Source organism: Pseudophryne corroboree, chromosome 3, assembly GCF_028390025.1.
Source record: "Pseudophryne corroboree isolate aPseCor3 chromosome 3, aPseCor3.hap2, whole genome shotgun sequence".
Lineage (NCBI taxonomy): Eukaryota > Metazoa > Chordata > Amphibia > Anura > Myobatrachidae > Pseudophryne > Pseudophryne corroboree.
The window spans coordinates 16019335-16046045 of record NC_086446.1 but is presented as its reverse complement, the minus strand read 5'-3'; the positions used below and the strand labels follow the sequence as shown (position 1 = coordinate 16046045).

Genomic DNA, 26711 nt, shown 5'->3' with positions numbered 1-26711 from the left:
CGCAGGTGGAATGCTGGTGCAGGTCTCTATGGTGGAAGTCTTGAGACAGGAGCTGGAACCTGGAAGACAATCACAGGAGAGAGACAAACAGGAACTAGGTTTGACAACCAAAGCACTGACGCCTTCCTTGCTCAGGCACAGTGTATTTATACCTGCAGCAAGGAAGGGATTGGCTAGGCAATTATGCAGATTAACAATACTGACAACAGATTGGAGGAAATGATCAGCTGACAGAATCCAAGATGGCTGCGCCCATGCAGACACTTGGAGGGAAGTTTGGTTTGTAATCCATGTGGTAATGAAAACAGTAATGGCGGCGCCGGCCACTGGAGACAGGAGACGCCAGGCTGACAAGTGCACATCCAACCACGCGGACACAGCGGAGGCCGCGGCTGACGTAATCGCCACTCTGACACTCTGCATGCAGAAGCTCAGGGACGGCGGCGGAGGCCGCGGGAGACGCCATGCCAGATGTAATATGGCGTTACTGTGACAGCGTCTCAGAGAGACAGGAGAGGATACAGGAATGTACACATCAGGATAACAGATGGGATCCGGTCCTGGAGCGCTGAGCCAGCCTTAGGAGGCATCTGATGGGTAAGAAATGGCGTCCAGATACCCGGATCGTGACATCGGCATTGCAACTTTGCCGAACTGCTAATTGGTCGGGGTCAAACACGTTTGCTAAGTTTTACAAGTTTGATATCTTGGCCGATGAAGACCTGAAATTTGGTCAATCGGTGCTGCAGAGTCATCCGCACTCTCCCACCCGTTATAGAGCTTTGGTATGATCCCTTGGTTCTTTTGGTGTCCCCAACATTCTCAAGGACGTAAAAGAAAACAGGATTTTAATACCTACCTTCTTTTGGTGTCCCCAATATTCTCAAGGACGTAATAGAAAACAGGATTTTAATACCTACCGGTAAATCCTTTTCTGTAAGTCCGTAGAGGATGTTGGGCTCCCGTCCCAGTGTGTACTGTATCTGCAGCTTAGTTCTGGTTACACAAAGGTTGTGTTATGGTTTCTTCAGCTTGTTGCTGAATTTTGTTCATGTCCGTTGACGTGTTCAGTTGAATACCATGTTATTCGGCATGTTTATGGCGTAAGCTGGTAATAGGCTCACCTTGTTATTAATTCCTTTCCTCGAAATGTCCGTCTCTCCGGGCACAGTTCCAAACTGTGTCTGGGGAGGGATATAGAGGGAGGAGCCAGGTCACGCCCCTTTGAAAGTCTTAAAGTGCCCATGTCTCCTGCGGCTCCGTCTATATTCCTTTGTTCTGTTGGTGTCCCCAACATCCTCTACGGACTTATAGAAAAGGATTTACCGGTAGGTATTAAAATCCTGTTTTCTCCTCCGCAAACAGGGAGTGAGCATTATTCCGTACCTGGATGATCTTCTGATAAAGGTGTCGTCCAGAGAGAGGTTGTTGGACAGCATTGCCCTCTCAACCAGATTACTCCGGGATCATGGGTGGATTCTGAACCTTCCGAAATCTCACCTAGAGCCAACACTGAGGCTTCCATTCCTGGGGATGATACTGGACACAGTCGCAGAAGGTGTTCCTTCTGTTGGAAAAGGCATTGGTAATCCAGTCGATGGTTGGGGATGTCCTGAAGCCAACCTGGATATCGGTGCATCTATGCATTCGTCTTCTGGGAAAACTGGGAAAAATACTTCAGTACAGAAGATTTCACGCAAGACCTTTCCAGCTTGATCTGTTGGACAAGTGGTCTGGATCACATCTTCACATGCACCAGAGGATTAGTCTGTCGCAAAGAGCCAGGATTTCTCTCCTACTGTATAGTGGCTTCAGACTTCTCACCTAATCGAGGGTCGTCGGTTCGGGATTCAGAATTTGATTCTGCTAGCCACAGACGCAAGCCTCAGAGGTTGAGGAGCAGTCACCTAGGGGGTGCAATTTCAGCGAAGATGGTCAAGTCAGAAAGTTGTCCTTCCAATCAACATTCTGTAACTCAGGGCTATATACAACGCTTTTCTGCAAGGCTCATATCTTTTTCAAGATCAGGCCATTCGGGTCAGGTCAGACAATGTGACGGTGGTAACGTACATATACCGACAAGGCGGAACAAAAAGCAGAGCAGCAATGTCAGAGGTGACCAGCATTCTCCTCTGGGCAGAAAAACACGCTGTGGCGTTGTCAGTGGTCTTCATTCCGGGAGTAGACAACTGGGAAGCAGACTTCCTCAGCAGACACAACCTGCACCCGGGGGAGTGGGGCCCACACCCGAAGGTGTTCACGTACTTCATACGTCGGTGGGAATATCCACAGATCGACATGATGGCCTCTCGTCTCAAGAAGCTCAAGCAGTGTTGTTCCAGGTCGAGAGAACCACAGGCAGTGGTGGTGGATGCTCTGGTGACTCCATGGATCTATCAGATGGTGTATGTGTTTCCTCCACTTCCTCTGATCCCAAGAATTCTCAAAATAATAAAAAGGGAAAAGGTTCAGACAATCCTCATTGCTCTGGACTGGCCAAGAAGGGCCTGGTACGCGGACCTTCTGGAGATGCTATTAAAAGGTCCGTGGCCTCTACAGTTTTGCGAGGATCCCCTGCAACAGGGCCCGTTTGTCTTTCAAGACTTACCGCAGCTACGTTTGACGTTGGAAGTTGAATGGCTAATTCTAGCCCGGAAGGGGATGCCGTACAAGGTCATCCCGACTATGATCCAAGTCAGAAAGGGGGTAACGTCTAAACATTACCACCGTATTTGGAAGAAATACATCTCTTGGTGTGAGAACAGGAAATTTTCTGCGGTGGAATTTCATCTGGGACATTTACTGCTTTTTCTACAGTCAGGTGTGGATGTGGGCCTATGTCTAGGCTCCATAAAAGTCCAGATTTCAGCCTTATCCATTTTCTTTTAGAAACAATTGGCTTCTCTCCCTGAGGTCTAGACATTCTTGAAAGGTGTTCTGCACATCCAACCTCCCTTCGTGCTTCCCACGGCACCTTGGAATCTCAATTTAGTGCTGTAGTTCCTCCATTCGGACTGGTTTGAACCGTTACTGAAGGTTGACGTAAAATATCTTACGTGGAAGACCGTCACACTGTTGGCCTTGGCTTCAGCAAGACGTGTGTCAGAGCTGGGGGCGTTGTCTCACAAGAGCCCCTATTTAATTTTCCAAGAAGACAGAGCTGAACTCAAAACTCACCAGCAATTTCTTCCAAAAGTGGTGTCTCCTTTTCACATCAACCAACCTATTGTGGTTGCGGTTGTTACCGAAACCTCTGCTACTTCAAAGTCTTTGGATGTTGTGAGGGCTTTGAAGGTGTATGTAATGCGAACGGCTCATCACAGAATTTCGGACTTGCTGTTTGTTCTTTATGATCCCATTAAAATTGGGTGTCCTGCTTCAAAGCAGTCCATTGCATGCTGGATCAGGTTCACTATCTAGCATGCTTATTCCATGGCAGGATTACCGGTTCCAAGATCTGTACAGGCCCACTCTACTAGGTCAGTGGGTTCTTCTTGGGCAGCTGCCTGGGGTGTCTCGGCTTTACAGCTCTGCCAAGCAGCTACTTGGTGAGGTTCGAACACGTTTGCTAAGTTCTACAAGTTCGATACTTTGGACTCTAAGGACCTTAAGTTTGGTCATTCAGTTCTGCAGGAACCTCAGCACTCTCCCACCCAATTTGGGAGCTTTGGTCCTTCCCATGGTAAAATGGTTCCCAGTATCCTTTAGGACGTAAGAGAAAATAGGATTTTAATTACCTACCGGTAAATCCTTTTCTCGTGGTCCGTAGAGGTTGCTGGGCACCCGCCCAGTGCTTCGTACTTCCTGCACTGTTATTTCGTTAAGTATTGTTGATTTATTCAGCCATTGCTGTTCCTCTTTTACAGTTTGGTTAGCATGGCTTTCCTCTTGTTCGTGTGTGCTGGTTCGGAATCTCACCACTGTCCTTTTGTATCCTTCTCTCAAAGTATGTCCCTCCTCGGGCACAGTTTCCTAGACTGAGTCTGGTAGGAGGGGCATAGAGTGAGGAGCCAGCCCATACTATCAAATTCTTAAAGTGCCCATGGCTCCTAGTGGACCCATCTATACTCATGGTACTAAATGGTTCCCAGTATCCTCTACAGATTACGAGAAAAGGATTTACCAGTAGGTAATTAAAATCCTATTTTTCTCACTCACACAGAGCTATAACCACACTCCCGTCATTATACAATGGCTGCCTCCAGGCTCTGTTCTTGGAGGCTCCAAACTAATGTTCTTTATCTGCTGATCTGTCTCTGTATCCTGCTCTAACCTTCTGATGTCTTCCTATTTCTGATGTTGCCTGTCTGTGTCCTGCGCCATTCCCCTACCCTGTCCTGCTGCCTCCCCGCTCTGTGCTCTGCGCCATTCCCCTACCCTGTCCTGCTGCCTCACCGCTCTGTGCCCTGCACCATTCCCCTACCCTGTCCTGCTGCCTCCCCGCTCTGTGCCCTGCACCATTCCTCTACCCTGTCCTGCTGCCTCCCCGCTCTGTGCACTGCACCATTCCCCTACCCTGTCCTGCTGCCTCCCCCGCTCTGTGCCCTGCACCATTTCCCTACCCTGTCCTGCTGGCTCTGCGCCCTGCACCATTCCCCTACCCTGTCCTGCTGTCTCCCTGCTCTGTGCCCTGTACTATTCCTCTACCCTGTCCTGCTGCCTCCCCGCTCTGTGCCCTGCACCATTCCCCTACCCTGTCCTACTGCCTCACCGCTCTGTGCCCTGCACCATTCCCCTACCGTGTCCTGCTGCCTCCCCCGCTCTGTGCCCTGCACCATTCCCCTACCCTGTCCTGCTGCCTCCCCCGCTCTGTGCCCTGCACTATTTCCCTACACTGTCCTGCTGCCTCCCCCACTCTGTGCCCTGCACTATTTCCCTACCCTGTCCTGCTGCCTCCCCTGCTTTCTGCCCTGCACCATTCCCCTATCCTGTCCTGCTGCCTTCCCCGCTCTGTGCCCTGCACACATATACTGTATTTCTACAGCGGGGTACACTGGGATTCCACAGGGAATAGATTGGGGTGTAGAGTTTGATCTTGATCCGAGGCACCACAGCCTAAAGCTTTGACTGTTCCCAGGATGCACTGCACCATCTCCTCTATAACCCCGCCTCCAGGCACTGGAGCTATTTTTTAAGTTTGTGCCTGCAGTGCATCCCAGCTACTACACATCTCAGCAGGCCCTGACAAAGTTTTAGCTTTCCCAAATAGAAAAGCAGTAGCAGAGCATCATGAGACTTGAAGTTTCACAACAGCTGGAGAGCCGCAGGTTGGCCATGCCTGCTATATGGTATCCCAGGACATACAGAATGCTTATCTCCACATACCTATTGCCATTTCGCATCTGCAATATCTGCGGTTTGCTATTGGCAACCTACATTACCAATTCCAGGCTCTGCCATTTGGACTGACCACGGCTCCTCGGATCTTCACCAAGGTAATGGCTGTGATGACGGCCCATGTCCGTCATCAGGGAATCAGAATCCTGTTGTATCTGGACGAATTGCTGATCTGGGCAAACCCCCAAGATGTTCTCCTCAGTCATCTGGAACTGATGGTACAATTCCTACAAGCCCACGGGTGGCTCATCAACTGGAAAAAGTTCTCACTGGTCCCTGCTCGGAGCATGGTGCACCTGGGGTCTGTTATGATTGCCAGCACTCCTGACCAGAGGAGATCTTATGACAATGACCAGAGCGCTGGAATGGAATGCTGGTAACGGGAGCAGGAAAGACTAGTTGCCCCTGGCGCCCTAACTCTATTGTCTCACCCGTGCTATCGGAAATCCCTTGCGAGGCTATGGTTTCTTGAGCCCTTGGCAGCCACGTTTGAAGGGCGGATTATGTCTGCCCAACTCCGGTGCCCCCGGTCTTAATGAGAGACAAAGGGAAATCCGAGGCAGGATGATAACAAGAGGACCTCTGACTGACAACAGGCCAGGGGCAACAAGCTAACTAGCAAAGACCTGAAGTATGTGCGGAAAAACCGCCAGGGAAAAGGACAACCAAAAATCCACTTGTCCAATACTCCTACCCAGCACCACCGGATACCAGAGTGGACCTGTGGAAGCAGAACCCTCCGCAAAATGCTCCAAAACACAAATAATAAATGGTAAAGCGGCCAAGCCACAACACACGGCAAAGCCGCGACTCACGAACACCACTGGATGTTAAACGGTGATCAGTCAGGACTCCAGGAACAAGATGACAACTTCCGAGTACAGGACTACTGGAGACTGGAACGACCGGATACAGCAAGACTGGAAACAGACTCTCAGCAAACAAGGACAGCATGCAGGAAGCTATTACCGGCGTCTGTGAGAAGCCCTGAGAGTGCATATAAACAGGAGTCCTCCAATCAGCTGCTGACAGGGCTGATTACATAAATGCCGTGCAGCTGCCTTGCTGCACGGCCAGGAAACAGGTGCACAATCATTTTAACTGGACCCAGCAACGGGGAACGCGGTCCGCCAGTGGCGTCCCCGTTGCTAGGGTCCGTGCGGCTCAGTGCGCCCGGCGTCTAGCGTTGCCAGGGAGCCGGTGGCTGTACGCGTATGGCGTCCCGGGTTGCTAGGCGCCGGGCCGCACCGACGAGCGGACCCCGGCGCCTAACAGTACCCCCCCTTGAGGAGGGGTCAAGGAACCCCTAAAGCCAGGCTTCCGAGGAAATTCCCGAAAAAATGCCCTCTTGAGCCTCGGGGCATGAAGATCCTTATCCAGGACCCAAGACCTTTCCTCTGGACCATAGCCTCTCCAGTGAACCAGAAAATAAAGCCTGCCCCCGGGACAATTTGGAATCGAGAACCTTCTCCACCAGGAACTCCTGTTGTCCCTGTACATCCACTGGAGATCTTCCCTGAGAGATCTTCCGAGGAAATCTACTGGAAGAAACGTATGGTTTCAACAGGGAGCAATGAAACGTATTTCCAATCCGGAGAGATCTTGGTAAACGTAACCGGAAAGCAACTGGGTTGACTTTTTTAATAATATGAAATGGTCCAATAAATTTGGGTCCCAATCTAGCCGAGGATTGTCGAAGTCTAATGTTACGAGTCGACAACCATACCCTATCTCCCACCTTTAAAAGTGCAAGGACGTCGGAGCCTGTCAGAATAATTTTTCTCTTGAAAGGCCGCTTTTCTGAGAGCAAGGTGCACTTTTTTCCAAATGGCTCTGAGATGGGAGGTTAAGGTTAGCGAAGAAACTGAGGAATGTTGAAAAAAAGAATTAGCTCTGGGGTGAAAACCAAAAACTGAAAAGAATGGAGACACATTAGTGGAGGAATGACAAGAATTATTGTAAGCAAACTCCGCCAATGGAAGAAACTCGGACCAATCATTCTGGAGTTTGGCTGAGTACAAACGCAAATACTGTTTCAATGATTGGTTAACTCGCTCGGTTTGCCCGTTGGATTGGGGGTGGTAACCGGATGTTAATGACAATTTCATCTTTAATGAAGCACAAAAACACTTCCAGAATTGTGCAATGAATTGTGGACCCCGATCAGAAACAATATCAGTGGGCAACCCATGAAGTCTGAAAACATGGCGGAGAAACAAAACTGCCAATCCTTGGGCAGATGGCAGTCGGGGAAGAGCAATGAAATGAGCCATCTTGCTAAAACGGTCCACTACCACCCATATGACTCGGAATCCGGCTGAAAGGGGAAGGTCTACCACAAAATCCATGGAAATATGAGACCATGGCCTGAGGGGGACATTTAAGGGCATAAGTTGCCCGATAGGCAAGGAACGGGGAACCTTATGCTGTGCACAAACCTGACATGAAAAAACAAACTCCTTAACGTCTTTAGAAAGACCAGGCCACCATACTGAGTGGGAGACTAACTCCAAAGTCTTAGAGATCCCCGGATGCCCGGAAACTTTGTTATCATGGAACTCAGTCAAAACAGTAGCTCTCAAAAACTCAGGGACGTAAAGACGACCAGCAGGAGTATTTCCAGGAGCTTGGTGTTAAAGCTGTTTTAACTGGGTAAATAAATCTTGTGTGAGGCCTGCCCAAATGACTGAAGATGGAAGTATGGGAGTAACAGGACTGTTATTGTGAACCGGAAGAAAACTGCGCGACAGGGCATCCGCCTTGGTATTCTTGGAACCTGGCCTGAAAGTGATAATAAATTTGAAACGAGTAAAGAATAAAGCCCAACGAGCCTGCCGGGCATTCAGCCGCTTAGCTGATTCGATGTATTGCAGGTTTTTATGGTCAGTCAATACTGAAATAGTATGTGTTGCTCCCTCCAGCCAATGCCTCCACTCCTCGAAAGCCCATTTTATTGCCAGTAACTCCCGGTTACCAATGTCATAGTTGGATTCAGCGGAGGAGAATTTCCTGGACATAAAGGCACAAGGATGTAGTTCCAGAGACTCCGGATCCTTTTGAGATAGGATAGCCCCCACTCCAACCTCCGAGGCATCAACCTCCACAACGAAGGGCAATTCTGGATTGGGATGTCTGAGGACTGGAGCCGAGACAAAAGCTTGTTTCAGGGCCCGAAAGGACAACTCAGCTTCACGTGACCAGTTGGTAGGATCCGCTCCTTTCTTTGTCAGAGCCACAATAGGAGCAACCAGGTCGGAAAAAGAATGAATGAACCTCCTATAATAATTCGCAAACCCTAAAAAGCGCTGAATTGCTTTTAAATTAATGGGTTGCGCCCAACTAAGGATGGCCTGGAGCTTCTTAGGTTCCATAAAAAATCCCCGAGGGGAAATAATGTACCCTAAAAAAGATACCTCCGTGACCTGAAACTCACATTTCTCCAGCTTGGCATATAGATGATTCTCATGTAACTTTTGAAGAACCTGACGCACCTGGGTAACATGTTGTTCAATTGAGTCAGAATAAATCAGGATGTCATCTAAGTAAACGACCACGAATTTCCCTAGGAAGTCACGGAGCACATCGTTAATGAGGTCCTGGAAAACTGCTGGAGCGTTAGACAAGCCGAACGGCATCACCAGGTACTCGTAGTGACCCGACTGAGTACTGAAGGCCGTCTTCCACTCATCTCCAGACTTGATTCGGATGAGATTATACGCTCCTCTTAGGTCAATTTTAGAAAAAATCACAGCCGAACGCAGCTGATCAAAGAGGACAGAAATCAGCGGCAGAGGATAAGTATTTTTTACTGAGATTTTATTCAGGGCTCTAAAGTCAATGCAAGGTCTAAGCGAGCCATCCTTTTTCTCCACAAAGAAGAAGCCTGCACTTAAAGGAGATTTTGATGGCCTAATAAATCCTTTCCCTAGGCTCTCCTTAACATAATCATTCATGGCCGCAGTTTCTGGCCCGGATAAAGCATATAACCTTCCCTTTGGCAATGCGGCACCAGGAATTAGCTCAATAGCACAATCATAAGGCCGATGTGGAGGCAGAATGTCTGCATTGCCCTTGGAGAACACATCAGCAAACTCTTGGTATTCCACGGGAATGAGTTCAGGAATGGCAGCTGCTATTCTGACTGGAAACGTAATACATTCCTTATCACAGAAGGTACCCCATTGTGAAATCTCCCCCGACCGCCAATCAATGGTGGGATTATGAAAGGCCAGCCAAGGGTGACCCAGAACCACTGGAACTGCTGGGCAATGGGTAAGGAAGAACTCGATTTTTTCAGAATGAAGAGCTCCTACCGTAAGTAGTACAGGGGGTGTACAGAGGGAAATAACCCCATTGGACAGTGGACTCCCATCTAAGCCATGCATGGTGACACACCTACCCAAAGATAACTGAGGAATGCCTAAGGCCTTAGCCCAAGTTAAATCCATAAAGTTTCCTGCAGCTCCACTGTCAACAAAAGCCGACACCGAAGAACTGAGGCTGCCAAAGGAAACTTTAGCTGGGACTAAAAGGGAGTTATTCGAGGAGATAAGCTGCAGACCTAGGTGAACCCCCTCACAATTCACCAGGTCGAGGCGTTTCCCGACTTGTTCGGACAATTACGAGCAAAATGTCCCTTACCCCCACAGTACAAACAAAGACCAGAGTTTTGCCTTCTGGCTCTTTCTTCAGGAGACAGCCGGGAGAGACCCATCTGCATGGGCTCCTCTACGTCCTCAGGAATGGAATATACACATGGAGTTGACCTGACAGGTGCTCCTTTTTCAGCCCTCCACTCTCTGAGATGACGCTCAATCTTAATAGAAAGCTCTATGAGTTTATCGAGAGTCTCAGGAGCGGGATACTGAAGGAGACTGTCTTTTATAGACTCTGATAAGCCGAGGCGAAACTGACTGCGCAGGACTGGGTCATTCCAGCCACAGTCGTTCGACCAACGGCGAAACTCCGTACAATAAACCTCTGCAGGATTCCTACCCTGTCTGAGAGCGCGCAACTGACCTTCAGCGGATGCCTCTCTATCAGGGTCATCATACAATAGCCCTAAAGACCCAAAAAAGGCGTCTACTGACAACAAGGCCGGATCCTCTGCTTTTAAACCAAATGCCCAGGTCTGAGGATCCCCCTGGAGCAAAGAAATAATAATCCCAACCCGCTGAGATTCAGTACCCGAGGAGATCGGTCTTAAACGAAAATAAAGTTTACAGGATTCTTTAAAATTAAAAAACTCTTTCCTATCACCAGAAAAACGGTCAGGCAAATGCATCTTTGGTTCAGGGACTACCCTCGGGACAGTTCGCAAAAGATCTTCCTGCGACTTCACCCGAAGAGAAAGATCCTGAACCATCTGAGTAAGTTCTTGAATCTGGCTGACTAAGAGCTGACCCGGATTTGGCCCTAAACCTGTTGGATTCATGAGGCCGATAAACTCTTACAAAACTGAATGAGAAAAAAAAATTAAACCCCGTTTAATTTTAAGTTTTGGTATGGCCGGTAATAATGTTATGATTCCCAGCACTCCTGACCAGAGGAGATCTTATGACAATGACCAGAGCGCTGGAATGGAATGCTGGTAACGGGAGCAGGAAAGACTAGTTGCCCCTGGCGCCCTAACTCTATTGTCTCACCCGTGCTATCGGAAATCCCTTGCGAGGCTATGGTTTCTTGAGCCCTTGGCAGCCACGTTTGAAGGGCGGATTATGTCTGTCCAACTCCGGTGCCCCCCGGTCTTAATGAGAGACAAAGGGAAATCCGAGGCAGGATGATAACAAGAGGACCTCTGACTGACAACAGGCCAGGGGCAACAAGCTAACTAGCAAAGACCTGAAGTATGTGCGGAAAAACCGCCAGGGAAAAGGACAACCAAAAATCCACTTGTCCAATACTCCTACCCAGCACCGCCGGATACCAGAGTGGACCTGTGGAAGCGGAACCCTCCGCAAAATGCTCCAAAACACAAATAATAAATGGTAAAGCGGCCAAGCCGCAACACACGGCAAAGCCGCGACTCACGAACACCACTGGATGTTAAACGGTGATCAGTCAGGACTCCAGGAACAAGATGACAACTTCCGAGTACAGGACTACTGGAGACTGGAACGACCGGATACAGCAAGACTGGAAACAGACTCTCAGCAAACAAGGACAGCATGCAGGAAGCTATTACCGGCGTCTGTGAGAAGCCCTGAGAGTGCATATAAACAGGAGTCCTCCAATCAGCTGCTGACAGGGCTGATTACATAAATGCCGTGCAGCTGCCTTGCTGCACGGCCAGGAAACAGGTGCACAATCATTTTAACTGGACCCAGCAACGGGGAACGCGGTCCGCCAGTGGCGTCCCCGTTGCTAGGGTCCGTGCGGCTCAGTGCGCCCGGCGTCTAGCGTTGCCAGGGAGCCGGTGGCTGTACGCGTACGGCGTCCCGGGTTGCTAGGCGCCGGGCCGCACCGACGAGCGGACCCCAGCGCCTAACAGGGTCACTGCTTTACACACACAGTCAAAGATTGTTTCTGTCTCCAGAGAAAGTCCTGAAACTTAAGGACAGGATCAGATACTTCCTCTCTTGCCCAGGAGTGTCGATACACTCGGCGATGCAAGTACTAGGCCTCATGGTGTTGGCTTTCTACATGGTGGAATACACTCAATTTCATTCCCGCCCTCTGCAAACGTTAATCCTCTCCAACTGGGATGGCCGGCCTCAGTAGATCAGGTCTCAAATGATTTCCTTGACTCCGGATGTCTGTCTGCCACTGAACTGGTGGCTACAGGACCAACAGTTGATCATGGGTCATCTCTTCTGGATCTCCAACTGAGTCCTTCTGACAAAGGATGCCAGTCTGAGAGGTTGGGGCGCAGTGTTGGAGCAACACTCTCTCCAGGGTCGATGGACCAGGGAGGAATCTCTCCTCCCAATAAACACTCTGGAATTGCGGGCAGTGCTCAATGCTTTGACACTTACCCTGCCTCTAGTACGGAACAGGCCTGTTCAAGTACAATCAGACAACGGCACCACGGTGGCGTATATAAATCATCAAGGTGGCACTCGAAGCCGCATGGCAATTCTGTAAGTATCAAAAATTCTCATTTCGGCGGAACGCCATCTGCCAGCAATGTCGGCAGTGTTCATTCCCGGAGTCCTCAACTGGGAAGCGTATTTCCTCAGTCGTCAAGACGTTCACTCTGTAGAGTGGAGTCTTCATGCGGAAGCCTTTCAACTCCTAGTGGACAAGTGGGGCTTACCAGATGTAGACCTGATGGCGTCTCGACACAATCATAAAGTTCCGGTCTTCAGATCAAGTACAAGGGATCCTCAAGCAAAGTTCATGGACGTACTGGCAATTCCATGGAACTTTCGGCTGCCCTATGTGTACCCTTCAGTGTCACTCCTGCCCAGGGCACTACGGAAGTTCAAGCAAGAAAGTGGAATACTACCTCTAGTTGCTCCGGCGTGGCCGAGTCGGCATTGGTTCTCAGACCTGCAGGGTCCTCTTCTACTTCCTCAATTCCCAGACCTACTCGTTCAGGGCCCTTGTGTCTACCCAGTCCTGGCCAGACTGGCTTTGACAGCGTGGCTCTTGAAGCTTCACTCCTGAGGGTCAAAAGATTCTCTGAGGCGGTTATCCAAACTGTGCTAAGGGCCCACAAACCTGCTTCTGCACGGATTTATTATAGAGTCTGGAATTCTTACTTCACCTGGTGTGCTGCTAAGAATTACGATGCTTACAAGTTTAGTACTTCCAGACTTCTGGTGTTTTGCAACAAGGCCTGGATTTAGGACTTCGTCTGGCGTCCCTTAAGGTTCACATATCTGCCTTGTCAGTGTGGTATCAGAGAAAAATTGTGTCTATACCTGATGTTCATACATTCACTCAGAGTGTATTAGAGATTCAGCCTCCCTATGTCCCTCCTGTGGCTCCATAGGATCTGTCTGTTGTCCTGAACGCCCTTCAAGAGTCTCCATTTGAACCTCTTGAGACAGTGACCTTAAATGGCTCACCGCCAAGGTCCTGTTTTTACTGGTTATTGCCTCTGCTAGAAGGGTATTGGACTTAGGAGTGTTGTCCTGTCGTCCACCCTTTCTGATATTTAATCGTGACCAGGCAGTTTTTAGAACTCGCCCAGGTTATTTGCCAAAGGTGGTGTCTTCTTTTCACCTTAACCAAGAGATTGTGGTTCTGGCTTCAACTCTTCTGGATTGTCCTCCAAAGAAAGGTCTTTGGATGTGGTATGGGCTCTCCGTATCTACATGGATAGGACTACCTCTATCAGGAGGTCAGGTACCTTGTTTGTACTTTTTGGTTTTCACAAACGTGGCTGGCCTGCAAATAAGCAAACCTTGGCCAGATGGATTAGAATGGTGATTGCACAAGCCTATGCACAGACTGGACTCCCAGCTCCTGCTGCTATCAAAGCCCTTTCTACTCGGCGTTGGACCTTCTTGGGCGGCCCACCCTGGTGCGTCCGCTGAACAATTGTGCAAGGTGGCTCCGTGGTCCTCAGTGAACACGTTCATTAGGTTTTATGCCTTTGATACTTCCGCCTCCCAGGATGCTTCCTTTGAAAGCCGGGTTCTTGTGCCTGCTACAGTGCGTCCACTCCCATGAGGAACTGCTTTGACATACCCAATGCATTCCCTGTGGAATCCCAGTGTACCCTGCTGCAGAAAAGGAGATTTATGGTAGACTTACCATGGTTAAATCTCTTTCTGCGATGTACACTGGATTCCACAGGGTGCCCACCCTGACGCACTTAGCTTCTTTGGGTTTGTAGGGCATTAACCGTTAGAACCACATTCTCACGACAGGAGAAGGGACTATGTGAATAACATCTACCGTCTCTTTTACCTGCTACTGCATTGGACTGGTTAACGAAACTGAGCTCCAGTGCTTGGAGGCGGGATTATGGAGAAGGTGGGGCAGTGCATCCTGGGAATAGTAAAAGCTTTAGCCTGTTGGTGCCTCGGATCAAGATCCAACTCTACAGCCCAATGTATTCCCTGTGGAACCCAGTGTACCTCGCAGAAAGAGATTTAACCATGGTAAGTCTACCATAAATCTCCTTATATAACCACTTGGAGCACTTTGTGTAGTGTGGATGCAGTTGTTGGTAATTAGCACACAAGTGTCCCATGTTTATGAGTGAGGCGGTCTGGATGGATATTGTGGTTCAGCAACGTCACTGGCTGATGAGGCTTCCTGCTCTGTGATGCTGGCTAGGGAATGTTACCCAGCAAAGTCTGCATTATGGGGGGATATCCATTGGTGATGTGCTATCTGCATGTCCCTGTGGCCGGGGCTATGACATGTGCTGATAATGTGGTTGTGATATTGTAAGCCAGTGTTGTATCTGATCCGTGAGTGTATTTATTTGTTGTTTGTGCATTTGTAATGTGGTCAAAGGTTGTTTTTTTTAATGGATGCGCTACTTTTGTGTAAAAAAAAAAAACCCGGGATGATAGCGCGATTAATAACTAATTAATAACTGATGGTCTTCAATTAGAGCCCTTTTTTTTCCAGGAGAAAATGTTGCGTTATCGGGCGATCACCCATGGGTTCAGGGTTAATCCTATGTGTTGTCAAGGCTCTGTGGGCTATATCTTTGATTATGTGTAGCATAATCCCAGATAAGCGCTGTGTATTTGACTATGCGATTCCCCCGGGGGATTATTTAAGCGGTAAAGTACCACAGGTAATTGAACAGCCCCTAAAGTTTGCAGGTTTAAATGAATCCGCTAAACCTCTTTGTTAGTAATAGTAAGATAGCGGCGTAGTGGTTAGCATTGCTGTCTCACAGCACTGAAGTCATGAGTTCAATTCCTGAACTGTGTGGAGTTTGTTTGTGTTTGCACAATTACTCCAAAAATCATACTGGTAGGTTAATTGGCTTCTGATAACAAATTGACCCTAGTGTGTGCGTGTGGTAGGGAATATAGAGTGTAAGCTCCCCTGGTGGGCCTGATGTGAATGTCTAAATATTCTCTGTACAGTGTAATATGTAGGCGCTATATAAAGATCTGTGAATAATAATAATAATACAGCTATTTTATCTCCAGTAGATGGAGGCACAAGCCGGAATGCCTTGGAGGGAGATCTCATCTTGTCTGCAGATACTAAAACAGAAGATAACATCACACCAGATTCTCCAGGAGACAGCGCTGTTATGCTAAATATACATCCAGTACCTCACAGCGCAGATATATCATCCAATCCCTCTAATCACGAGGACTATTCTCCTGATACCTCAGCTTTTGTAACACATAGTGCAGCTCATACACCTGATAATATATTCCCCTGTTCCGAGTGTGGGAAATGTTTTACACTTAAATCACATCTTGTTACACATCAGAGAAGTCACACAGGTGAGAAGCCATTTCCATGCTCTGAGTGTGGGAAATGTTTTACACTTAAATCATATCTTGTTAGCCATCAGAGAATTCACACAGATGAGAAGCCATTTCCATGCTCTGACTGTGGGAAATGTTTTACACTTAAATCATATCTTGTTACACATCAGAGAAGTCACACAGGTGAGAAGCCATTTCCATGCTCTGAGTGTGGGAAATGTTTTACACAGAAATCAAATCTTGTTACACATCAGAGAAGTCACACAGGTGAAAAGCCATTTACATGCTCTGAGTGTGGGAAATGTTTTACACAGAAATTAAAGCTGGTTAGCCATCAGAGCAGTCACACAGGTGAGAAGCCATTTCCATGCTCTGAGTGTGGGAAATGTTTTACACTTAAATCAAATCTTGTTAACCATCAGAGAAGTCACACAGGTGAGAAGCCATTTCCATGCTCTGACTGTGGGAAATGTTTTAGATGGAAATCACAAATTGTTACACATCAGAGAAGTCACACAGGTGAGAAGCCATTTCCATGCTCTGAGTGTGGGAAATGTTTTACACTTAAATCATATCTTGTTAAACATCAGAGAAGTCACACAGGTGAGAAGCCATTTCCATGCTCTGACTGTGGGAAATGTTTTACACAGAAATCACATCTTGTTACACATCAGAGAAGTCACACAGGTGAAAAGCCATTTCCATGCTCTGAGTGTGGAAAATGTTTTACACGTAAATCACGTCTTGTTACGCATCAGATTTCACACAGGAGAAGCATTACTATGAGTTGATACAAAACAGGGTTGAAGCAACACTCCTGTCACACACTATTTTAACACGTTATGTTATCCTTCCACAGATAATTGGAATGTGTGTCATTAATATAAGATGACTAGATCACTCCAGCAAAACTTTTAGTAATTTCTCCTATATATTTTTCTGTATAATATTTCCTATATATGTAATTTAGTCTAGATGTTGCCAGCACTCTCCACAGTAATACCAGACCACATAACTGTTATGTATGGGTTACATTGTATGGATTTCAGTCACAGATAAACGATAAAACACATTATCATCTTGTAAAAACATTTTATTCTGGAAACGTATGGGTAGAATCCAGCAATTGCTGTTCTGGAATGGTGGAGAAATGGTGAAGCACGAACCACAAAGTATTTCCTGGAGGTTAGAAAAAAAAACTATTTACTTTCTTTTCACTTTGCAATTTATTGAAACCTAATTATTTTGTCAAAAAGCTAGCTAATTATATTTTCTGGGGGTAAAAATATTGTGTGGGTCTCTACATCAGCACCTAATGAGCTGGCTAATTAGCTTCTATAAAACTATTCCCCTCTGATCCCTCCTAACTCAGTGCTGAAGGGGCAGGTATCTCCCCTGTTCTCCATAGATGTCCAGGTTGGGTATGTGTGTCAGTGCTGAAGGAGCAGGTATCTCCCCTCTTCTCCATAGATGCCCAGGTTGGGTATGTGTGTCAGTGCGGTGTCTCTCCTTACTGGTTACAGGCTCTCTAAAGAGCAGATACTGGTGGCTGAGAAGACGCTGTTTTCACACTTTTGGACAGATTCAGGGGTTTCAGAAGCAGGGGGAAGGCGGGAGGCACTGCGGTAACATCCCCAGGAGTGAGGGACAAGCCAGGTGCCCGCACTCTGCCAGCAGCACATGAAGATGTTAGCAGGAAGTGCATCTTAGTCCTCTTTATCACCCTAACAAAAGCGTAATTGGTACGGGCAGACATGGTCAATGCCTACCCTAGTATAGAGGGTAACACACTAAGATAGGTCATCTGACCAGCTGGAACAACACTGCCAAAACCGCATTAACCTACAGCCAACCACACTGGATATGCCCAATCTCATCTGATCTTGGAAACTATGCAGTGTTGGGCCTGGTTAGTATTTGGATGGGAGAACACCTGGGAATACCATGTGCAAATACTTTTGACTAATGGGATCATTGTAGGCTGCTTGATCAGAGGTATGTGCGAGAAGCATTGTGGATGTTAGGGGAGCTGCAAACAGGGGTCTTCCCATGCATACCATTGCACATGAGTTCCACATGGCCACTAATGTGCCGGTTTCCACAAGAACACTTCGTAGGGAGGCCCATGCAACTCTAATCACAAAGAAGAATGCAGCCCAGCGCTTATGATGGTGGTAAGACTGCAAAAACTGGACAATGGAACAATGGCGGCGAGTGTTATGGGGTGATGATCACAGTTTCCACTTTTCAGATCAGATGGACGTGTTTGAGTTTGGTGACTGCCAGGAGAAGGTCTGATACCAGAGTGTACAGTACCTACAGTAAAGCATGGAGGTGGTGGTGTTACGCTGTGGGGCTGTGTCAGCTGGTTTGGCATGGGTCCACTAGTTTCCAAGAAGTAAAGAAAGAGATATGCCCGGGCGCTATTATTTTCACTAATTAGCCAATAATATAATGATAAATCAAGCAGCAAAATATTACCCTCCTATATGCTTGTGAATATATACTCTATATACTGGCTACATAATCTATATAACAAACTGGAAAAAAAAAATTGAAAGTTTTGCGCTAGTTGTAAAAACACTCTGGAGTCTGATATCTGAATAAACCATCCACACTAGATGTTATACCTCATACTGTACCTTCTTTTATTTATCAATGGCATGAATATTCATTATAAAAATATCACATGAACAACCGCTTATTCACAATACCAATAAAAGCAGACCTATAAGAAACATCACACATATATAACATACTGACCCTTGGTCCTAAATTAACTTTCCTACTAAAGGTGGATTTTGTATATTGGCTCTTATAAGTCACTTCCACGGGATTACGCACAGTCCTTGTGTTGATAAACTTCCAGAAAATAACTGGTTAAATCATGATAATGTCAATTATTATCTTTAAACATAAAGCTATACCTTCTAATACACTTCTATTATGGAGCCGCTGCGGCCGCTTGCTCACGCTATGTACTTCGTATGCTATTTGTGCACAGAGTCCCGTACCATGTACGCACTCAGCGTACTAACACCGCACTGTGGGTACAAAGCACACACAGCGTGCGCATACACAATTGATAACCTTTAAACCTTGTTAATGATATAATGCAATGATATGATTACACTTTAAACCCTTAGCAGCAAAGTACTGCAACAATGTTATACCTTAAACCTTAAGTAGCACTGACAGTATAAAGTATTCACAGTGCGTACACTTTACCAAACACACGTTAAACCCTTAAGCAGTTTGTGAATATAATAACCTTTTAACCCCTAGCAGAGAAATGAGGACACAACAGCGATATGGGGTAAAACCACAGGGTTCTAAGGCCACTGCGGATTGATTAGAAAAGGTAAAACAGTACAGATTATACACTACAGACTAACAAGATATCTAAACATAATAATGGCTACAGAGAATGTACATACGTGAGAATTGTTCGCAAGCGCAACCCGGATCCGGTCCTCCGCTGGTCATACAGATAGCGTTCAGAGTCTTTGATAGAGACCTGGCCTGCAGCACACTCTTTATTCAGTAGATCAAGGCATAATACAATAGACACTGTGTGCTCTTCTTCCATTGGTTAGGGGGTGGGACATGTCCTGCACCGGGGACCATTGGTTAGTTCAAAAAGTGGGTGATGGCTAGGACTTGGGAGTTCCCGCCCCGTGATCAGTTAAACCCATCACATTAAACATAAATCTGGTATTATTAATATCTTAATGAGGTAAGTTTTAACAATGTTCTTATTCCCACCAGATTAATGTTCACGTGACTCTGAACAATATGATCCCACACATGATATTACTATCTATTTCAATCTTCAAGATATTCATATATCCACATATTCATATATATATATATATATATATATATATGAATCCAAAAAAGTAACTGGCACTCTGGAGTCTAAACAATTAGTTGAAATAACTTTTATCCACAGTCAACGTTTCGGGGGTCTTAGCCCCGTCGTCAGGACATAACAGTACAGCATACAAAACATTCTGAAAACTTACCCCACCTTTGTACCCCACCGCACGTGTGTGTCCGCCCGCGGTCTCTCCCTTGATTTCCACCAGCCGGAGGTCACGATCCTTCCTCCGCCCGGCTTCCGCCCCAGATGTAGCTAGGCAACCGCGAGTGTGCGTTCTACACACCCCGGCGTCTGCGCTCCACCGAGCGGAAGTTCCTCGTACATCTCACGGAGGGGGTGAATCGTCGGGGCAGGTCCCGCCAGCGAATCTACAAAGTGTATAAACATTTATATATTATTGAAATGTTACATAAAACAGTATAACATACATCAACAAACATTAAACATAATAGCAAAATGGACAACAATGTCCCAACCCAGCATCATAATAATTGCATGAATTACTTGTAACCGAATGAAATTTAAATGGTGTTCCAATTAATTTTTTCATTAAGCCCATTAGGGGCTATGGTCCCTAACCGGATAATCCATCTTGATTCTTTCAGCAAGAGCTCGCGAGCTCTATTGCCACCTCTCAATGTCATAGGCACATGATCTATGATAAGATATTTTAACATTTCAAGCCTATGTCCAGCAGATTTAAAATGTTTTGCTACAGGTTGGTCAATTGACCTACCCTGTAGAGCATAATTTAATATCTACTGAAGTTTTTATTAAAGACACTGACAGGAATACATTCCTTATGAATTCCAGTCACCATCCTGAAGCACTGAAAAAAGGCCTGCCTATGTCACAAATGATGCGCTTAGCGCGCATCACTAGTGATGCTGATAAAGTTCCCAAACAATTAGATACACTTATCAGTAAATTTGAAGCACGAGGTTATAATAGCAAGACTTTAAACTCACAAAAACTGAAAGTACTCAATATGTCTAGATCTGATCTTCTCAATCCCGTGGCACACAGTACCAGTAATCTGATCCCATGGACATCAGATTATACTACAGCCAGTCCTGTTATCAAAAGAGCGACCAATGCCCTTTGGCCCATTATTAAGACAGATCCGGAGCTCAAGGGGCTGAATAATAGCCGACCGATAGCTGCCTTTAAAAGGGGTAGTAATTTAAAAGACAGGTTGGTAAGGGCAGATATAACAGGGAGGGGGGTAGCATTACCCCCTAATATTCATAGAAAATCCCCTGGATGTTACAGATGCTGTGGCTGTGCCACATGTGTTCATCTGATTCCTTGTAAGACCTTGTAAGACCTTTGCCCATCCCCATACAGGGCTTGAAATGTTAAAATATCTTATCATAGATCATGTGCCTATGACATTGAGAGGTGGCAATAGAGCTCGCGAGCTCTTGCTGAAAGAATCAAGATGGATTATCCGGTTAGGGACCATAGCCCCTAATGGGCTTAATGAAAAAATTAATTGGAACACCATTTAAATTTCATTCGGTTACAAGTAATTCATGCAATTATTATGATGCTGGGTTGGGACATTGTTGTCCATTTTGCTATTATGTTTAATGTTTGTTGATGTATGTTATACTGTTTTATGTAACATTTCAATAATATATAAATGTTTATACACTTTGTAGATTCGCTGGCGGGACCTGCCCCGACGATTCACCCCCTCCGTGAGATGTACGAGGAACTTCCGCTCGGTGGAGCGCAGACGCCGGGGTGTGTGGAACGCACACTCGCGGTTGCCTAGCTACATCTGGGGCGGAAGCCGGGCGGAGGAAGGATCGTGACCTCCGGCTGGTGGAAATCAAGGGAGAGACCGCGGGCGGACACACACGTGCGGTGGGGTACAAAGGTGGGGTAAGTTTTCAGAATGTTTTGTATGCTGTACTGTTATGTCCTGACGACGGGGCTAAGACCCCCGAAACGTTGACTGTGGATAAAAGTTATTTCAACTAATTGTTTAGACTCCAGAGTGCCAGTTACTTTTTTGGATTCATATTGATTTACTTTTACTGGGCACCGGAGCAGTTGCATTGGAATTGGAGTGCCAGCAAAACTGGGTTGGATATTGCAGTGCTTTGTGTAGCACAAGTTGCAAGGCACCCTCACCCATTTGAAATTACCAGAACTTTGTACAGGTGACCAGCTGTTTCTCTGTTTGCATTATGGACGTGTCGGCTAGCCCAGCACAACCACAGTTAACAGCAGGTTGTTACAATTTCTCTATGCCAGAACCAGGTGCAACGTTCAGTTTTTCTGCTGCAGAAATTGAGCAGATTTTGTCTAAAGAAAATTTAACTATTAGTGATCCGGTACACAACTCTGAAGACCTCTTTAATCGTCTGTTTAAACTCAGGCGCAGAGAAATTGACTATTTATTACATGGGATCTCGCTCTCCGACTATTATAGGGAGCACAAGATTCCCAGGGGCTTCAGGGTCCTTAATGTACCGACGATAGGCCGGTATAATCCGGATTTCGTGAAAAAGTGGATTGCTATCCTTAATAAGTGTGCGTTTGACCTGATGATAGCTGTCATAGAAGAAGCTAATAGGGAATTACATCTTACCCGAATGAAAATTGCTGAATTTGAAAAAGAATTTAAAGTAACTATGGAGGCTGAAACTAGCCAGAACTGGATTCACAAGTTGGAAATACAGTGTGAATACTACAAGAAAAATTTGATCAAATTTAAGAAAAACAAGAAGTATACTGTCGATTTGGACTATGAGGAGAACAAAGTCTACAAATGGCTGGCAGGTGGAGACAACATGAGGGGAAATAGAACATCAAATCCCAAACGTAGACCGTGGCAGAAAAGGACCCAGAGCGGCCCGAGTGATAGAAACACCTCCAACAGTGATAGCGATTTTGCTGTCTCCGAACCAGATGAAGTATCCAGAGCACGACAAATCCCTTTAGGAACGGACGGGGTGCCCTCCAGTGGAGACCTCCCACCCGCAGGGGTGGTCAAAACAAGAGGAGGCAGAAGGGGTGGAAACAAAAAGACAACTTAATTTTTAATCTTTCCTCAAGATCTCTGAGCGAAGTGGAAGAAAGGGTCCTTAACAAAGGACTTAGCTTTGTCCCGACTAACAAATTTGATACCTTTAACTGGAAAAGAGACTCTCACCGATTTGCAAGAAAGTTACGTCTTAAGGAGTTTTACCAACATGCTTCTGGTGTTTCATCTACTCCTACGGTGTATGATGACTTTATTAGATCTGCATCTAGATCTACATTTGATCCCATTTCAACTAACGCCTCCCTTAAAACATTTGGGAGAATGATAGATAAAGCTGTAGAGAAATTCACCATGGCTCCATGCAAAATAAGACATAACTTATCTAAAGAGGAAATAGGGGCTCTGAAAAACCTAGAGTCCTATGAAGACCTCGTAATCCGGCCCGCCGATAAGGGTGGGGCTATTGTCCTCCAGGACATTGGGGACTATCGCTCTGAAATTATGTCTCAACTATCAGACTCTGCCATCTATAAAAAGTTAAGTAAAGACCCTACCATGGACTATCAGAGAGAGCTCATGGGTATTCTGGATGAAGCAAGATCTTCGAATAAGATTCCACCTAAACTATATGATGCCCTTTTGGTTCGCTTTCCGAAGGTTCCGGTAATCTACACTCTCCCAAAACTTCATAAGAATAAAGAAAAACCGCCTGGACGACCGATAATCTCGGCTCGGGACTCCCTTCTACAACCAGTCTCACAATTACTAGACTGTATCCTACAGCCTTTACTCCCGAATCAGGATACGTTTTTGAAAGACACTACCTCATTTCTAAAGAAATTAATTTCCATCAACAGTATTCCTTCTGGTACACTCATGGTGGTTCTAGATGTTTGCAGTCTATATACATCAATCCCACATGCCGGTGGTCTATCAGCTATGAGTAATTTCCTAGAACGGAATTTGAGTAATACTGAGTTTGACAATGTCTTGTTTTTACGCCTCTTAGAATTAACTTTAACTAAAAATTACTTTTTGTTTGATGGAAACTTTTATTTGCAGCGTAGGGGGTGTGCCATGGGTTCTGCCGTGGCACCTTCCTACGCTAATATATTTATGTTTGAGGAGGAATCTCAGATATTTTTTCAGGATCAGGAAATTAATAAACATATTATGTGGTACACTAGATACATCGACGATGTATTCCTGCTGTGGACAGGAGGTGCTGAACTCCTGGAGAGGGTGATGCATGATGTTAATAACAGGGCTTCCCCAATTAAATTTACTTTTTCATACAGTTTGCAGGAAATTAATTTCTTAGATGTGAAGGTGCAAGTTACTAATAATTTAATATCTACTGAAGTTTTTATTAAAGACACTGACAGGAATACATTCCTTATGAATTCCAGTCACCATCCTGAAGCACTGAAAAAAGGCCTGCCTATGTCACAAATGATGCGCTTAGCGCGCATCACTAGTGATGCTGATAAAGTTCCCAAACAATTAGATACACTTATCAGTAAATTTGAAGCACGAGGTTATAATAGCAAGACTTTAAACTCACAAAAACTGAAAGTACTCAATATGTCTAGATCTGATCTTCTCAATCCCGTGGCACGCAGTACCAGTAATCTGATCCCATGGACATCAGATTATACTACAGCCAGTCCTGTTATCAAAAGAGCGACCAATGCCCTTTGGCCCATTATTAAGACAGATCCGGAGCTCAAGGGGCTGAATAATAGCCGACCGATAGCTGCCTTTAAAAGGGGAAGTAATTTAAAAGACAGGTTGGTAAGGGCAGATATAACAGGGAGGGGGGTAGCATTACCCCCTAATATTCATAGAAAATCCCCTGGATGTTACAGATGCTGTGGCTGTGCCACATGTGTTCATCTGATTCCTTGTAAGACCTTTGCCCATCCCCATACAGGCAAACAGTTTGACATACGTTATGTACTTACCTGTAATATGTCTCATGTGGTATACATTATTGTTTGTCCTTGTGGACTATACTATGTGGGACAGACTACCAGAAAATTCACTGAAAGGATGACGGCCCATCGGTCTGCTATACGTCTTGCTCTACAGGGTAGGTCAATTGACCAACCTGTAGCAAAACATTTTAAATCTGCTGGACATAGGTTTGAAATGTTAAAATATCTTATCATAGATCATGTGCCTATGACATTGAGAGGTGGCAATAGAGCTCGCGAGCTCTTGCTGAAAGAATCAAGATGGATTATCCGGTTAGGGACCATAGCCCCTAATGGGCTTAATGAAAAAATTAATTGGAACACCATTTAAATTTCATTCGGTTACAAGTAATTCATGCAATTATTATGATGCTGGGTTGGGACATTGTTGTCCATTTTGCTATTATGTTTAATGTTTGTTGATGTATGTTATACTGTTTTATGTAACATTTCAATAATATATAAATGTTTATACACTTTGTAGATTCGCTGGCGGGACCTGCCCCGACGATTCACCCCCTCCGTGAGATGTACGAGGAACTTCCACTCGGTGGAGCGCAGACGCCGGGGTGTGTGGAACGCACACTCGCGGTTGCCTAGCTACATCTGTGGCGGAAGCCGGGCGGAGGAAGGATCGTGACCTCCGGCTGGTGGAAATCAAGGGAGAGACCGCGGGCGGACACACACGTGCGGTGGGGTACAAAGGTGGGGTAAGTTTTCAGAATGTTTTGTATGCTGTACTGTTATGTCCTGACGACGGGGCTAAGACCCCCGAAACGTTGACTGTGGATAAAAGTTATTTCAACTAATTGTTTAGACTCCAGAGTGCCAGTTACTTTTTTGGATTCATATTGATTTACTTTTACTGGGCACCGGAGCAGTTGCATTGGAATTGGAGTGCCAGCAAAACTGGGTTGGATATTGCAGTGCTTTGTGTAGCACAAGTTGCAAGGCACCCTCACCCATTTGAAATTACCAGAACTTTGTACAGGTGACCAGCTGTTTCTCTGTTTGCATTATGGACGTGTCGGCTAGCCCAGCACAACCACAGTTAACAGCAGGTTGTTACAATTTCTCTATGCCAGAACCAGGTGCAACGTTCAGTTTTTCTGCTGCAGAAATTGAGCAGATTTTGTCTAAAGAAAATTTAACTATTAGTGATCCGGTACACAACTCTGAAGACCTCTTTAATCGTCTGTTTAAACTCAGGCGCAGAGAAATTGACTATTTATTACATGGGATCTCGCTCTCCGACTATTATAGGGAGCACAAGATTCCCAGGGGCTTCAGGGTCCTTAATGTACCGACGATAGGCCGGTATAATCCGGATTTCGTGAAAAAGTGGATTGCTATCCTTAATAAGTGTGCGTTTGACCTGATGATAGCTGTCATAGAAGAAGCTAATAGGGAATTACATCTTACCCGAATGAAAATTGCTGAATTTGAAAAAGAATTTAAAGTAACTATGGAGGCTGAAACTAGCCAGAACTGGATTCACAAGTTGGAAATACAGTGTGAATACTACAAGAAAAATTTGATCAAATTTAAGAAAAACAAGAAGTATACTGTCGATTTGGACTATGAGGAGAACAAAGTCTACAAATGGCTGGCAGGTGGAGACAACATGAGGGGAAATAGAACATCAAATCCCAAACGTAGACCGTGGCAGAAAAGGACCCAGAGCGGCCCGAGTGATAGAAACACCTCCAACAGTGATAGCGATTTTGCTGTCTCCGAACCAGATGAAGTATCCAGAGCACGACAAATCCCTTTAGGAACGGACGGGGTGCCCTCCAGTGGAGACCTCCCACCCGCAGGGGTGGTCAAAACAAGAGGAGGCAGAAGGGGTGGAAACAAAAAGACAACTTAATTTTTAATCTTTCCTCAAGATCTCTGAGCGAAGTGGAAGAAAGGGTCCTTAACAAAGGACTTAGCTTTGTCCCGACTAACAAATTTGATACCTTTAACTGGAAAAGAGACTCTCACCGATTTGCAAGAAAGTTACGTCTTAAGGAGTTTTACCAACATGCTTCTGGTGTTTCATCTACTCCTACGGTGTATGATGACTTTATTAGATCTGCATCTAGATCTACATTTGATCCCATTTCAACTAACGCCTCCCTTAAAACATTTGGGAGAATGATAGATAAAGCTGTAGA

The 26711-nt window shown here is 45.9% G+C and overlaps 2 protein-coding genes across 3 annotated transcripts in view; one reads left to right on the top strand and one right to left on the bottom strand.

The window, feature by feature from the left end:
• LOC135057001 (zinc finger protein OZF-like) overlaps nucleotides 1-16767 on the top strand; it is a 38463-nt gene extending 21696 nt beyond the window's left edge. Inside the window, exon 2 of one of the 2 annotated variants that reach the window (XM_063962856.1) lies at nucleotides 15408-16767. In XM_063962856.1, the coding sequence (XP_063818926.1) occupies nucleotides 15408-16486 (1079 nt within the window). In that variant the 3' untranslated portion in view covers nucleotides 16487-16767. Of the gene's footprint in view, nucleotides 1-15404 lie in introns of both variants that reach the window. The other variant, XM_063962855.1, reaches the window with a different exon arrangement.
• The window catches only part of LOC135056952 (zinc finger protein 585A-like), a 234035-nt gene that overhangs the window by 87755 nt on the left and 119569 nt on the right, over nucleotides 1-26711 (bottom strand). The gene's annotated exons all lie outside the window — the stretch shown is intronic.